The sequence below is a fragment of the Lampetra fluviatilis genome, chromosome 28, assembly GCF_964198595.1.
Source record: "Lampetra fluviatilis chromosome 28, kcLamFluv1.1, whole genome shotgun sequence".
Classification (NCBI taxonomy): domain Eukaryota; kingdom Metazoa; phylum Chordata; class Hyperoartia; order Petromyzontiformes; family Petromyzontidae; genus Lampetra; species Lampetra fluviatilis.
Genome location: NC_136302.1, coordinates 2,624,823 through 2,641,592, shown reverse-complemented (window position 1 = coordinate 2,641,592; position 16,770 = coordinate 2,624,823). Strand labels below are relative to the sequence as shown.

Below are 16,770 nucleotides of genomic sequence, written 5' to 3'. Positions count from 1 at the left end.
ACCCGCCACCACCCGACACAACCAACTAGTAAGGGCTGTCACGTAAACAGAACGTGCAGTCACCTGAAAGTAAATATAGCCACTAGACTTGAAGACCACAATTTAATCGCCAGAGTGTCTGGATTTTAATTCGAGGTCTCCATGGTCAAAGTCTCCAGAATCAGAACATTTATTTATACCGGAGGAATCCGATGAGCTATAAAGCTCTTTTTTCCACAAGATGTCCAGTAAAGCAGCAGTCAGTCACCCGGCCACCTCAGCTGTCCATGAAATGTTCACTGATAATCATAATAATGATCGTAAATGTAGGCCCTCCTGGCACAGGGAGGTCTCTCACCGATCTTGTGGTAGAGCTCTGGCAGCTGCATCTCCACTTTGTCGCGCTGGAAGAGATGGTACTCGGCCTGCTCGCACACCGGTGGCACCAGGTTGAACTGACGCGCCACCGAGTAGGCCTCCTGCAAGAATCGGAATCTTTTTTTGCATTGGAGGAATGCGATGTGCTATAAAATCTCTTTGTGCACGGATGTCCAGTCAGGCCACGTGGTCAGAACGTTACAACAACAACAAACAATATCAAAATAAGAAAGAGGGTGCAGATGAAGACAATATTCACGAAGTGACGACCGCACGGGCCACCCGCTTCCCGGTGAGTTCACCCTCGTCACTATCTGGTATCTGTTTTCAATCAGCAACGATGACCATATACAACTGAGTGAAATCGTGCAGTCTCCTACGTCTCACCCCATGGTCCCGTGATCCCAAGGGACCACTTCCTACGTGGACACGGCTCCAGTGCTGTGTATCGAGGGGTTTTTATTGTTGACCTGCAACACCACCGACCGGCAGTAAAACATCTGTGCTCTTTTTGCACAGATGTCCAGTAGGGACGGGTCAGGATGTCACAGCAGCACACAATACGAACATACGATAGGAGTGCAAAGTGTAGGAAAGGTAATAAAATCACTAAAACAAAATACAAATCGATGTTTATTTTACCAGGTAAAGCCCATTTAACTATTCGCTTCTTTTTCAGAAGTGACCTGGCCACAAACGATGGCTTAACGAAGTGGTTTATGACGTGGAAATATAAAACAGCCAAACATTCTAAATATTCTAAACAGAGATCTCCTGTGTGACCTACACTGATTGTAGGGCCAAGTGCTGTTAACGAGTAGCACCTATGAAGGTCAGCACAGCACACGAGGGAGTTGGTGGCCAACACCACGCCCGGCCACCTTTGTCTCCCCAGTGCATACATACTACGCCAAGCACTTGTACGGAAGGCCCAGGACCAGTTCAGATATCATTTTCCACTGATGTTAACCATGGCCGGGAATTGAACCCAGGTCCCCGGGTTTGGAGTAAAATGCACTACCCACTTTCGCCACTTCCTTCTGAGCCGCCCCGACCGGGCATCAGTGAAAAAGAGCTGCATAGCTAATCGGATTATTCCAGCCTAAATAAAGATTCGAACATACACGCACCACGCACGCTAGTGTGTGCAGTGAGATACAACGCTGTACCGTGCACTAAGTCAACAGGTGTGGGTGCTCATCTCCATCAGTGATTCCGAGCCGAGCCAGCACGGAATCGGACAATTTTCCACTGGCTATGAATATTTGCCGCGCCGAACCAGAACCAAAGCGTCATATACCAGCCTCACAAGGTACGTGAAACCAGCTTGGGGCCAAGCAGGGTCAGGGATGGGGCTGATCGCAATTTAATTGCGTGTGATGTCGGTACACAGCGAGGGCACAGCGTCACCATGTCATCGACGTGCGTCTCGACTCACTGTGCATGCGACATCGGCAGCACGGCTCGGCTTCTGCAGTGGAAACACAATGTGGCGTCTCCTGAGCCGTTTGGCGCAGACCCGGCGTGGCTGGGTTGTGCGGGGGGGGGTAAACCACGATAAGAGACACCGGCTGTTCGCGTGTGCGGCGCTGGGGCCGTACCATGATCTCGGCGCTGCTCCAACGCGACGTGCCCCAGTACATGGCACGGCCCTGCGCGATCACGTGGCTCATGGCACGCACCACCTCCTCCATGGGCGTGTTGGGATCGGGCCGATTCGCGAACACCACGTCCACGTAGTCCAGCTGCAGCCGCTGCAGCGAGCCGGCCAGCCCTGGCAAAGCGCGACGGGTTTGGTGGCAACACGTGGGGGTGGTTGCGGGGCAGAGGGAGAGAGAAATTGAAGGGGGAGTCACGAAGAGTGGCCGCGCAAGGTAGGGGGGGGGGCGCAAGGGACAATGGGGCCGGAGGTGTGAATAAAGCCGACGAGGTGGGGCACGGGGAACAAAGTGGCCGTAGAGGGGGCAGACAGCAAGGGAGGAGACAAGGGGGTGCTAATGGCGTGGGACACGAAGTGATGTGGGATGGTGGTGGTGGCGGCGTAGGTCGCAGAGACGCTTAGGAGCGGGGTTTGCCAACACTCCCGGATTAGCCGGGGAGTCTCTCCCGGAATGGGCGTCGATCTCCCCGTTAACTATTGAAATACAATCCGGGAGATTTTAACAACAGGATCAGTTTTAGAAATTACGTGAATATAATGAACGCACGTGATTCGCACGGAAGTTCATTCATTCTGAATACATCACGGATTCGTTTTTGTGGTCCTTCCCCGCACCTCCGATTAGCATGGTTGGCTACGTACAGTGCGAAAGAAGTTCAACACGATACAAACATACCGTCTGATAGAGTTTATTTTATTTTATTTTCCCTTGCCAGCATAAATGACACAACACGGAATGCATCGTGTCATTGCGTCATGTTTCAAGAGAAGGGAGAGAGAAAAACGTTCCCGGAAAAGCTTCAGTCAATAGTTGTCAATCCCACGGTAAAAGGTGCAATCGTTATCGCTGCTGTCCACGATCTGTCTCGTGACCCAATCGGCCAGAATGCTCCCGATCTCGTCAGGCCTCCAAAGCTAATCAGGGTGTAGCCTGGAGAGTGCTTGGACGGGTGACCACCGTGCACAACAGGTTGTTAGAGGCTGCTGCGAGGCCATCTGATGGGCAGTGCAGCGAAATCATGTGTTTGAACTGTACTCATGTGCTCCCACGTCTATTGATCCCTGCCTTCACCAAATTGCACTGACCAGCCTGGTGTAGTATGGTGAAATATGTGTATGTACACACATTGGACTTCTCTCCCACCGTTACATAGCCAAGCCTGACAATCGGAGGTGCGGGAAAAGACGACAAACTATACACAAAATAACCACTCTGTGACCCACACAACGTCGGCAGGCCTCATCCAGCAGTAGATTGACAAAACAGCTGTGCGTGTACACGTACATACTGTATTGCACGTCGCAAATGTGTAACTAATGTAGAAGTTGCATACACCAAAATAAGAATATTATATACATGTGGACATATTGGCGGTACACCGATGCAGCATAACACAGCGGTCCACATACAACAGTCTAAAATCCAAATTTGAACTGACATTCGTCTTCCGACTGCTTTGACATCGCGATAACTGATTTTGACGCACCACCGCCCCGCAAGATTTTCTGACCGGGGTTTGCGAATCGCGGGGAAATAAGTAATTATTGCGAAAATTTTGCTTCTTTGTTTTTTTTTCTATATCCCACGCCCCACCGGTGTACCGCCAATACGTCCGTACAGAGTACTCAGAGAGGAATGAGAGGAGATCTCAGGCCGCAGAGTCTGCAGCACTGCACGGTGTGGACTCGAAGCGACAGTTCGAAACGCTTCAGGTAAATCACACGGAGTCGCACGACTCCGGCTAGGACGTGATGGGAGAAGCAGCAGCCGTTCATCGAGCAGCGACGGCGGCGGCGGCGTGCCGCGTGCTACTCTCGGCGACTGCGGTGCTGCGGTGTTGCGCGAGCGGGGCTCGTGACGGCGGTGTCACCTTCGATGATGTGCTTCCGCGAGAGGCCTCGCTCCGTCTCCGCTCTGTGCGGCAAAGAGGAGAGGCCAGACGCGTGTCATCATCATCATGCCATCATCATCTGATATCTTCATTCACCATCGTCTTCATTCATCATCATTCAACATCGTCATTCATCATCATCATTCAACATCGTATTCATTGATCATCTTCATTTCAACATCATCTTTATGAGCTTCGACATTCACCTTCATACTCTCTGGTTCTTTCGGTAAAATCACGTAGATAGAAAAAAAAAATAAGACACGACGTTTCGGTCGCAACACAAGCGTCCGTCTTCAGGTGAGAAGAAATGATCTGGCTCTAAATAAAGCCACAACAGCAGATCATTCTTTCTCACCTGAAGACGGACGAGTGTGTTGCGACCGAAACGTCGTGTTTTCTTTCATTAATAAATCAGACAGCAGTCTCCTGACCTGGAGCCAGCAGCCTACTGACGCGATCATTGGGACTCGTCTAACATATTACCAGATGTATTAGAATGTGGGAATGTGTAGGAGATGTAAACTGGTTTTACTTACCTCCCTCCCCAGTAGATTTTGGTCGTGATCACCAGACTTGATCGCCTAGAACACAATAAACAAACAGATTAACATAGCTTGTGACAACCTACCTACCGCAACGATTTTCAAAACCAAACAAAGTCTTTTGGTGATCCGGATATCGTGGTGGAAATTACACATTCCCATGGCAAGGGCCAGTCTATCCGTAGCACACCACACATAGGGCTTGGGCAGAGCTCAATTGGTAGAGAAGCAGCCTGGGTTTTGACTTGGGCACATCATCTCTCCTGGGTTTGGTAAACTAAGTACCATCTCGTAAACAATAACCCTGTGGTAAGTCAACCGAAGTTGTCCCACGGAAAAACTGGTCCCGCCATAAGAACGTGGAACTTCTGCCACTGGATCGGAGCCCCCCGTTGAAGAAGAGCAACGGCCAGTGCTCATTGGAACGCAGAGACACTTTTTTGGCAGCCAGACAAAGCCACGAGCAAAAGTTTACTCGAACATGTTGATGGTTCCGAGGGAATACTCAACATCAGCAAGGTACAAAAAAGTGCACACGAGGTCATCTTCAGCACCTTCCTACTCAGATCAATGACACTCCAAACGCTGCCCTGCCCACTGCCCCTAATGTACGGTTTGCAAGTTTGTCATAAATGTTGATGTTGAATTATTCATTCTGTCCTGGTACATATTTCATGATTCATGTATCGCTGTTTATTGTTGTGTTCCTTAAGCTGCATAGATATGAACAATGATCGCAGTTAACGACTATTATCTGCAATAAAACATTTTAAACGAATATCATGGGTGGCGTTTGCGGGGAGGGGCGGGGGGCACGGGGGAGGGACAACGCCCCTCCCAAACTGTGCACCTTTATTATTTATTTTAAATCATTTACAATTAACATTTGTAAGAAATTACATGCACCCGCGATTCCTAATGTGCGGGACAAAGCGAACCCCTGCCGCCCACTCCCAAAGCCGTAGAAGTCAAACCCGGCCTTTGACAAACATGTATTTTAACTACAAAAGAGAGCACGTGCGTGTGTGTGTGTGTGCCATCAGCAAATGCAATGCCGCTCACTTCCAGCCCTTTTTCTTGATGATATTCCCCATGATCACCTCTGCCCTGCGGAAAAAAAACTTAATGAGGTCAACGGACACTAAGAAAGCAAAGAGGCTAATCAGTACTGTGAAGTGAAATGATGGACAGACAGCGTCTAACGCAACGAGCAGAGATCGAGACACACAATTATATTATATTCTTGCTCATGGCAATGTGATCAGGAGCTAAATGCCAAAGTCGAGGTATGCTGCTAGCCACGAGAAGGCTTCGGGAGAGAGTTTGCGTTACATGTCTACTCCTCAATGAAAGAAGCACAGACTACATTGGCGTAGTGTATGGTCCATGGTTTGGATTGCATGGCCACGATCGCACCGCTGTGGCTTGCGTTTTTAATTTCCCATTCATGAAGGAGATGTGCGCATTGGCCTGCTGATGACGTTCCCATGCGGTTGATGGTGACACCAGTGGTGAGTGGCTGGGTGAATGGCTGTGTAAGTAAGTGCGTGGATGAGGGGTTGATGGTTACACCAGAGTCGTAGAGGATTGCCAAAAACAATTTACAAGCACGTCACTTTCACAACATCTTTTTTTAAAACTACGTGTCTCAGCACCAGCTTAAAAAATGTCCCCATGTAATATCAACTGTCGATTCTATTTATAAGGCATTGTTCATGCGTATAATTAATTTCAACTAAATATATACGGGTAAGCAAGGGGGAGAGGTGGCAGTATGGTGTGCGAGGTGCACAGTGGACCTTAGTTTGATTGCCAGCCACAGCTGATATCAGAATCTTTTATTTCTATTTAAAGCTTTCGTGACTGCAGGGATTCATCTTCTTGGTTCTTTCGGTAAAGTCACGTAGAAGGGAAATAATAAAACAAGTCTGTTCGAAAGACAACGTCTGAAACATTCAGACGCTGTCTTTCCAACAAACTTGTTCTTCACCTGAGGACGGCTGCTTGCGTTGTGGCCGAAACGTCGTGAGAATAATTTTATTATGTTTAATTTTTATTTATTTTATTATTTCCCTTCTACGTGACTTTACCGAAAGAACCAAGAAGAAGAATCTTTTATGTAAACTGGAGGAATCCGATGAGCTGTGAGGCTCTTTTTCACAGATGCCCAATGGAGAGTGAGGTCCCTATTTTTCTTTGGCCTCGCTATCACCAATTTGCAAGAAGCAGGGAATGGTCAATCAGCCTCCTGTGACTATCACGGTCGGAGAAGGGAGGGAAAGCCTTCATCCAGCAGCAGATTGAAGCAAGGGTTGAAAATTGTTATTAAACTATCTTTTTAATTGTTGCGTATGTCACATCTCTGCGTATCTGATGAAATAATGCTGTGGTCACAGCGCTCAAATCACAACCGATTGGATGTCCGTTCAAATAAAAAGTCGGGCGTCCACTCAGCCTGTCATCCCTTTGCGCTGGGTAAGTTGGGTATCACTTTGAGGGGAGTCAAGCCTGATAGTCACATGGAGAGAGTGTAAACGCAGAATTTCCCACTGCGACTCAGGGCCACCAGCAATGATGAGCACCACCACAATTGACGCACCCTACACTCTGACCTCAGCGCTGTCCGCAATAGCGCTGCCATGAATGTGGGGGTATCCGTTGGTGCGTTATTATTTTAATAACATTATTGTTGATAAATATATGACTACCACGTACTTCCCCGCAGCGTACACCTCTGCGGTGTCGAACAGGTTCACGCCGTGGTCGTACGCCGCCGTCATGAGCTGCTCCGCCACCTGCGGAAATCCGCACGCGTAAACACAGCGAGCGGTCCTAGACGTTTCCAGCACCACGGCTACCGTGCGCGCACGCCGCACATATATCACCCCTGCCTGCATGCTTGCTCGTACACGCACTCACTGGCAATCGTGCATGTGAATATATCCTGCGAAGCTGCGCGCGCAGGCACCCGTGGCAGATGCTCATCGCGTGGCACGACGCAGATCTCACAGTCGTGAAGTCAACAGCGGCCGTCTAATAGTGTGACTGGTCCCTGCTGTAAAAGTGACAGAATTTCCGCCACTGGCTTAGGGCCGCCAACAGAGATTAGTGGCACCCCGCTGCTCAAATGGGCACAGTGGTGGCACTAATCCAGTGCGGCGGTAATCCACTGCGGTCCCACGAGTGCATCGGTTTCATTATTCTGCAGTCCCTCTTAGTTCTTGCACCCACCATCTGTGGATCACAGCAGACGTTGGTGCCAGCCGGGAAGCCACAACCTTGGTGACAGCAGTTTATTCATTATCACTTTTACACTTGCTTGGCCAGGAAAGCCTAACTCAAGGGCCTTTATTTTGAAGGGCCCTGTTGCTATGTGAAATCCCAGTTGAGTAATTGGCAGGTCATATTTAAGCATTGGGATGTTTGGCCAATTCCGGTTACATTGTGGGAGTTCTTTTTTTTTAGTGATTAGAAACACTGAGAACCCACAGTAAACTCCCAGAACAATGGGGAGAACATACAGAACTCCACACAATAAATGCGCCCAAGTCGGGATTCGAACCAAGGTCACTCTCGCTCTGAGGCATAAGTAATGCACGAAATAAGTACATTTGTGCAATACGCTCTTTGATAGTAACCAACAGAGGTGTCATTGTTATGCAAGTCCAAGTCGAGTCGCAAGTCATCAAATTCATGACTCGAGTCTGACTTGAGTCCAAGTCACATGACTCGAGTCCACATCTCATAGGTGGGACAAAGTCATTGTTATGCAAGTCCAAGTCGAGTCGCAAGTCATCAAATTCATGACTCGAGTCTGACTCGAGTCCAAGTCACATGACTCGAGTCCACACCTCTGGACTAACCAAACACACGTATCAATGTCTGTTGTCATTTAACAACAGCAACAACGACAACAATAACATGCTAACTTCCACCACCTCATGTGGCACAGAAATGTGCAACACCTGGCCACAGACTCCCTTGCAACATTAATTTTCAGTGTAAGCCTGTCCGTCTCTTCAAGGGACCCGTGCTACGCAAGCCCTCTCTCGTGTATTTAAAGTGAGCGGGACGGGTGATTTGCCTTGTTGGTTATTGGTTGGTCTCTGGTCCACGTTCGGCCCCTTTGTCTCTTGAATATTATTCCAATGGAGTTGTCTCTCCACTGTTGGGCATGATGAGGGAATGAGAGCTGAGCTGGCACCCCGGAGAAGGGGCGCAATTTAAACACAAAGGGTCCTTGGACAGCAGGGGGCAGTACTAATGCAGTCTAACACGGAGGAGGCTTTCGCGACCAATATCATCCATAATAGAGGTTTTTGGGTTAGATCGCGTAAATATATAAATGTGTCGTTAAAACCCGCCACCACCCGACACAGCCAACTAGTAAGGGTTGTCACGTCAACAGAACGTGGCCAATTCGTCACTAGTACAGCACGCCGGTTGTGTGTTGGAGAGCCAAGCCTCAACATTTACAGAGTACGACGTTTTGCATTGTAATTACAACTAGCTTCATCAGGCGACAGCCATATTTGTGGAGAAGTCCACCTGTTTCTGTCCTTATATAGAGGCGTAGATGAAGTGATTAGGTAAAGTGATGGGAGAAAATGTGACGAGAGAAAGTGATGAGAGAAAATTATCAGGTAAAGTGATGAGAGAGAAAGTTATGAGGTAAAGTGATGAGGTAAAGTGATGAGAGGGAAAGTGATGAGGTAAAGTGATGAGGTAAAGTGATGAGATAAAGTGATGAGGTAAAGTGATGGGAGAGAAAGTGATGAGTTAAAGTGATGAGATAAAGTGATGAGAAAGAAACGTTATTTTCATGTATTTATTAGCCTATATTTGTATTTATTTATTGGTTTTCGAAGGCCAATGTCATTGTCCGCGAAATTTGCACTTCACGAGCATCCCCGGAACGTATCCTTCGCGAATTAACGCGGGAACGCCAGCACGTGGCACAAATCCACGGCGTCTCCCTGCGTGGAGCAGAGCAGTCGTGGAAATTCAAAGATCCCCAATGGTGGGGACCCGGTGCCTCATTGGGTCAGCCAAAGCGGACACCCTCATGAAGTTGTACGGACAGTATTTTCTTGACCCACGAGGGAAAATTAGTTCAATAAGCACATTCACCACGTTTCGAACTCGCAAACCTTCCGACAACCGGCCACGTCCTCTGGTCTAGCACCGTTTGAGACGAGGCTCAAAAGAAAGCTGTCTCTGGTGTGGACCAATCAGTTTCAAAACAATGCATATATTATAAGAGTGTGTTTTTTTTGTATTCTGACCACAAGTATTGCGGTTAATGCAGACATGATTCCTTGTAAACAGGTTTCAGTTTGGTTGCCAGAAAAAAGGGGAAAACCCCTATTCTTATATTTTAGTTCTGGCAAAGGAGCTCTCATGATGTAAACACGGAACATATCAAGGTGAATAAAAAAATCTCACAATACTGGTACAGCCACCTCAACAGTTGGCAACCCTGGCTGGAGTGGCCTTAACAGAATGTGGGGAGGCAGTGACTCCAGTCTGAGAACTGGCATTGGCTAATTGAGATTAATGCCAATAACAGAGCAAATCAATTTCCTTAATTGAATTCTAATGTACCCGGTTTAATCAGAACTGATACCACCTGCTAGGCCCTTAACGGAGAGGCTGGCAGGCGGTGGCATTGCAATGGTACGCAGATCGTCTCGTTAGCCTCCTGCATGTGAAAGTCAGCGTGGTACGCTAATTGGGACAATTGGCTGCCCACTCAGCCTGTAAACAAGAGGAGCCTCGCGTCCCTGCCCACCTCTTCACTGATCTGCCCTCCAAATGTCACCCACGTTCCTGCGAAGAAATGCACAAACACGTAATGAATATCTTAATTTTAGAACTTGAATAGACATTGACTCTAACAATGATCATTGAAAGCTTGTAAAAGCGTTGCCCGCTGCACAGTATTCGCTCACCCTGGACGAGAGTGAATGACTCAAGAGGGACGAGGAGGAACCACAAACAGGCGGGAAAGACAGCAACCATACAATGAGCCGGAGACAAACAAGTTCCCAAGCTCTACGGTCCTCTGTTTATTAAGATGTGGTCATTAACGAGTGTTTGTACGTGTGGGAGGAAACCGGAGCACCTGGAGAAAATTCGCGCGTGCGATGGAGCAACACTCAATCCCATTACAGAAGGGGCAGGTGAGATGAGTCTGCACTATTCTGGCACGCCAGGGTACACGGTCCCTTCTCGACCCTCGCGGGAAAGGAGTTTTGAAACGTTTGTGCGAACCACCAACACTCGCTGCCTCCACAGTGCTGGGTAACAGGCACGCGTGTGTAGCGAGCATTGTGACAGAGATTTGCCCACATTTACTTCAGAATGGTTCAATTGCTGAGGTTATTGGGATGAAGTGGTTGAAATGTATAAAAATTAAGTGGTACTCAAACGTTGGTTTTCTCATCAAGACAATAGCACGTCCCTTCATGTTTAACAATCGACATTATTTAGCCGTGTTGCACTGCAGCACAAAGGTTAAGTCAGAGGCATTCATACGGTAAGCACGGTGATTGTCATTATTCTGCCTTTGTTCTCGAGGTTGCCGCGGCGGCGAGAGGTAAACTCCCTCTTCTGGTATAAAGGAGGTCGTGGGTTCGATCCCAATCCCGACCCTGACACCTGCTGTGTATTTGGGTTTGCATATCTCTCTGCCTGTGGTCGCGTGGATTTTTTTTCTCCGGGTCCTCCGGTTTTCAACCTCCATGTTTAGAATCAACATCACGCGTTTAGTGTATTTTAACTGCTATAAATGTCCACGTGATAAGCGACTTCATTGAGATATCATTTGTGGCCGAGGTCGCTTCTAAAAAAGAGCTACATAGCTCAGTGGGCCTTACCCGATAAAATAAATAATAGTTTAGTTTAGAGTATCCCATGGCTGTATGTTCATACAAGTGGATTCTTGTATCATTCGTGTGGAGTTGTTTGCTTGTATGATTGAGAACACTTAATCAATTAGATTTAGAGATATATCTGATAACACGCAATCATCATTGCCTTCGTTTTGGAGAATATAAGTAACAAAATCAATACACAGGGGCATATTTGCAGCTTTTTATTGTACATGCATACCCCCGTTTACGCCCATGATGCGTTCCTGAAAACCAGAAAGTAAATACTTCAATCGAAGCAAAGAGATGGGATGGTGGATCATAACGTGGTATAGTACCTACTAGTAGTAGTAGTGGTACTACTACTTGAAATGTGATGGTAGATCGTACTGTGGTGCAGAACCTAAACAGAGCATGCTCAGTAACCCATAGCGCATCTATCCTGTACAACCATCGGTGTGAAAAGCAAATGCATATTATTAATATATTAAGATATATTACCTTGTGTATTGTATTATGTACATGATTATTATTCGTTGTTGATCACGTAAATATTGTTTTTAGACTTGTGCGTAAAAAAGTAGTCGCCATAAATAGGTAAGTGGGGGGAAATATGAATAGAGTAGCAAGTGTGGGGCCGTCCATAAATGACGTCACGCACCTAGGGGGGGGGTCAGACATTTGTAACGATGTGTGACGAGGGGGGGGGGGGTGAGAAATGTGACGTCACATCAAAATGCTCAACTTTAAATAAATATAGACAACACGTTATACTTATCTAAATAGACTTTTTAATAAATGTTTTCTCCTACAACATCAGAGTGCAGCGCCACATTAAATACGCACTACAATGATAATAGTTTAAAGCGATTTGAAGCATGTTTTATTTTTGGGGGGCAGAGCTTCGTGACATCATATTTGAGGGGGGGTCTGACTTTTTGTGACGCTGTGTGACGATTGGGGGGGGGATCAAAAATCGTCCAAAATCGCGTGACGTCATTTATGGACGGCCCCTAAATAATGTTGGGTCTCAGCAGTAAAGTTCGTAAATGTCTAGTACGTTACGGAGAGGTTACCACCGTACATGGGAACAATAAGCCGAGTACGTGACAGAGAAAATACGTAAATCGGGAGGGCATAAACCGAGGTATTTCTGTACGCAGCATTCCCTCGTTATTCACGAACTTGTTATCCGCGATGTTAGCGATCCGCGAAACGCATCTGGAACTCTGCACCTCTCGTTAATTAAACCTCAATGCGTGCCAGGGCAATATGCCCGGTCTGCCATTGTTACTTTTTAATTAAATTAATCCGAGGCAAAGAAATTATCTTCATGTAAAAGTGTTTTTTTTACTGTATAGTGTGGGAATCCCACCGATTTAACCGCTGAAAAAATGAAATAGATTTTTTTCCTATTAATTTTATCCCGTTTTGTTTTACGATCCACCCATTGTTGGGGGTTTTTTTTAGCACCACAAGACATCTGCCTCTTGCCGTTTCATGTACGCAAGCAAATTATGGCATTGGCAGCCTCGGAAGGTCAATGTTATGTTTGAGCGCTCATAATCACAAGCATAAATATCACAAAGCACATCATACACGCCGACTTTAGATGTAAATGCTACCCGTCACTCACCCAGTCCGAGGCAGGACACACGGAGACCCGATCGCCCCAGGTTTCTGCAGACGCGCGCACATACACACACAGGAACACGTGTGAACACGTTGCGTGTGACATGTGGCGTGTGTATGTGGAGCTCCGTGTAAGCCGTGGGAAGCGGTAGTGCAGCGGTTAGCGCGCTCTGTTACGAACTCGGTGACCAGAGTCCGATTCCTTATCACGGCCAACACCAGCGGTCATTATCTGAAACGGTCCTGGGACTACCCAAGGTTGACTGATCCTAAAATGAGTACATGCAGTGGTGTATAAAGATCACCACTGGGGAGACAAAGGCGGCCCGGCGTGGTACTGGCCACCCACCCACTCGTGTGCCATGTCGGCCTTCATAAATGCTCGCTAACAGCACTTGTCCCAATGGTCTATTAAGGCTATATGAGAGATGTTTGTCTTTATCTTTGTCGTGTCCCTGCAGTGGCGTGTTTGCTGCGTCTCGTGGAGATTCGCAGTTTGTGACCCACGGCCGCCCCGGTTAATATGGAAGGCGAATTAACCACGAAAACTCGCTGTCCGCTTCATCGTGAATGTCGAAGATTGCGCGATGTTATTCGAAAAGGAAACGGCCATTATGTGCCGGTGACACGGTCAACATTTTCCCCAATTTACAATTTAAATTGCAGATCTCAGACTGTAAACGACTTTGAAACATAGCGCCGTTGTGGTAGCCTTGCACTATAAAACAAATACGCGGATACCATATGTACTAACGATTCGATTCGATTTATTTTGCACAAAGTAGTGATCGCTTCATTGATCCTGGAAGTCACTCCCCAACCGAGACTTGAACTCAAAATCTTTAGCTTTTTAGTGAAGAACTCTAACCACATCACCGCCAGCCGGGTGGACATGCAACACCAGATCACGTATAAACATCACAAGTAATGAACGCTATGCAAAACATCTCATGAGACAAAGTTAAACATAGAGCCATAATTACGTACATTTGGGACGCGTTATATCGCTACATGTCATGGAATTGCAAAATACCCTTTGAACTATAAATTTTTAAAAAGGAGCATGTTAGAAATGTAGCAAGGCTCTGTGATGTTTTGAATTGAACATTCATAGCATTTTGCTGATGATAAAAAAATACTTCTAAAATTAATGACTTTGTTGTAAAAAACTGCAACGTGTTTGTTACGTCTCTGTTTGGACGTTTGAAAATTGCTTACACAAAGTTATGCTCGGCTCCATGTAAATGCTGACGTTGATTAATGTTTGGCCCGGTGTGTAATGAGGTTTTTGCGATAAAGCGCTTGCTATCTATTCAGGAAAGTAAATTGGCTCTGGCAGGACACATCGCCAGATGAGACGACGGCCGGTGGACGAGACTGGTGACGGAATGGCAGTCAGAAGGACAGACCTCGCCCAAGAGCAGGAGTAGGCAACCTTTCAAAGAGGAGACATTTTATTTGTATTTGTCTTTGATAAAAAAAAAGTGTTTTAAAGCCGCATCACACGCAGAGTCACTTGCACACAAGCATGGCAACTGGTATACAGCAAATGACGAATACATTCTGACTTAAATAAACAAAATAGGTTATGGAATAAACTGCGTTTATTTTGTTCCCCCCCCGCCCCTTAGTTATTCTTTAACAATAATAATTTGATTGTTGTACATTTTGTTGTCACCAAGACATTCCATAGTGACCCATTCCCCTGCCTTTATTTAATACATTTTATTTTCATTAAATAAGATTTAAATAAGATTTAAGTTTACAAAACATTATAACAACTTCTGTCCCCAAAGAGCCGCCGATTACCAAGCCCTGCCCAAGAGGATGACCACTGCGGATAGGAGCCTGACGAGATCGGCTCGTGTGCGGGAGCGAGATGTACCGTGTGGCATCGCGAGACCGCTTGGGATGGTAACGGTGGGCGGAGGCCTTCAACCCATGGCACCCAGTTCTGTCCCGAGACCCTCCTGCCAGCGGGCGTTCGACACTTCACACTTCACGTGGCCTCGAAGTGCACATAGCCTGGCGCAAGCGCCGTGGTGACGGCACCACCACTTAGTGGCGAACGACGGTTGTTGTTGTTGGGGAGACCTTCAACCAGCAGTGGACGAATCAGGGCTGGTGATTACAATGACTAATTAAAAAGAAAATCAGTTGAAAGGGCAGTGCTGTGATTCAACGAGACACATGAGCACGCAATTTATAAAGGCGCACTTCGAAATGCCACCGACGGTGTAGGCACGATCAGAGAGTGGCGTCATTATTCACAGTGGGAGCCAGTGTGGAGTCTTACGAGAAAAGTGACTCCCACCCAGCCTGGGAAGCCTCCACATAGGGACACCCTCCTCTCGAGCATCAGGCACAGCAGAGAAGCAGAGCGGTTTGGCTGAAAGTACAAGCCAGTGGCTAGCATGCGTGCCAATGAGGTGGGAGACGTACAGGGTTCATTGGATGAGATTCCACCTTTGCCTGCAATTTTCTGAAGGGCTTTGTCTAAGTTCGCTGCCAGTAGTAAAGTGGACGTTACATGTTAAGGTGTTTTCTCAAGAGAAAGGCAATATTTGCCAGGGTCATGTGTACAACTTTACATGAAAAATAAGGGATGTTGCCGTGGTGTCAAGGTTACCATGCTGGACTTGCAATTTAAAGGTCGCCAGTTCGATCTCCCGGCGTGGCAGCTGATCCAACGGTGCAAGTTTCATAAATCCCCCCCACCCCCGCCTCGGCCCACCCAGTAGTATAAATAGATACACTAAGGCCGTAATTATAATAGAAATTAGGGGAAACACATACCCCCCAATAATCAAATATGCTCAAAATGTCCCCCCCAATATATTGCTATCAAACAGATTTCTGTTTAAATGATTGTGGTTATGGTTGTACTTTATTCATCCCTAATCTCTGCCATTACATACAATGAAACAAGAAAATGTTAAAAAGAAAAAACAGAGCAATGTAATACAAAACACTATTAGACATTATTGTAAAAAATAAACTAAAAGTCCATCCTTCGTGTTAGTGAATTTTTTACTATTTTAGGCAGGAAATTAGTTTTCAAATTTAGAATTTTTCTGGGCGGGGGGAACCCCCAGACCCCCTGGAAGATTTGGTCCGCCCCAGTGTTGACTCCATGGCTACGGCCTTGAGAGACACCACGGGTCGTGTGTGGTGGGTACAGTGTGGGGACATCCACCTCTACATTAAAAAAATATGGGACCAGCGTGGAAGAGAAGGCCAAAAACACCTCTCCAGAGCTCCCGACTAGTGCAGGGAGCATTGGCGCGGGCAAGACATTTCATGGCTGCACCTTGATCTCTAACTGTGGAAATCAATTACGTGCAGGGACACCCCGGGTTACGTCGGGGATGCGTTCCTGAAAGGTGCGCCGACGAATATCGAAACGACGTCAATCAAAGCGATTCACAGGGCAGCGGGTGGTGGAGGCGAAGGCTGAGAGGCGGCGATGCCCCTCGGCGACGTGGGTGTGTGTGGGTTGAGGCGACGTGAGTGTGTGTGGGTTGGGGCGACGTGAGTGTGTGTGGGTTGGGGCGACGTGGGTGTGTGTGGGTTGAGGCGACGTGAGTGTGTGTGGGTTGAGGCGACGTGAGTGTGTGTGGGTTGGGGCGACGTGAGTGTGTGTGGGTTGAGGCGACGTGGGTGTGTGTGGGTTGAGGCGACGTGAGTGTGTGTGGGTTGAGGCGACGTGAGTGTGTGTGGGTTGAGGCGACGTGGGTGTGTGTGGGTTGAGGCGACGTGGGTGTGTGTGGGTTGAGGCGACGTGGGTGTGTGTGGGTTGAGGTGACGTGAGT

The 16,770-nt window shown here is 47.4% G+C and overlaps 1 protein-coding gene across 2 annotated transcripts in view; it reads right to left on the bottom strand.

Annotated features, from left to right (window-relative positions):
• KCNAB1 (potassium voltage-gated channel subfamily A regulatory beta subunit 1) overlaps positions 1-16,770 on the bottom strand; it is a 90,115-nt gene that overhangs the window by 6,492 nt on the left and 66,853 nt on the right. For both annotated transcript variants that reach the window (XM_078869535.1, XM_078869536.1), the window contains exons 2-9: positions 12,963-13,006; positions 10,246-10,283; positions 7,170-7,249; positions 5,517-5,561; positions 4,449-4,493; positions 3,889-3,932; positions 1,959-2,131; positions 338-458 (exon numbers count right to left, since the gene is read on the bottom strand). In XM_078869535.1, coding sequence (XP_078725661.1) covers positions 338-458; positions 1,959-2,131; positions 3,889-3,932; positions 4,449-4,493; positions 5,517-5,561; positions 7,170-7,249; positions 10,246-10,283; positions 12,963-13,006 — 590 coding nt within the window. The remainder of the gene's footprint in view (positions 1-337; positions 459-1,958; positions 2,132-3,888; positions 3,933-4,448; positions 4,494-5,516; positions 5,562-7,169; positions 7,250-10,245; positions 10,284-12,962; positions 13,007-16,770) is intronic.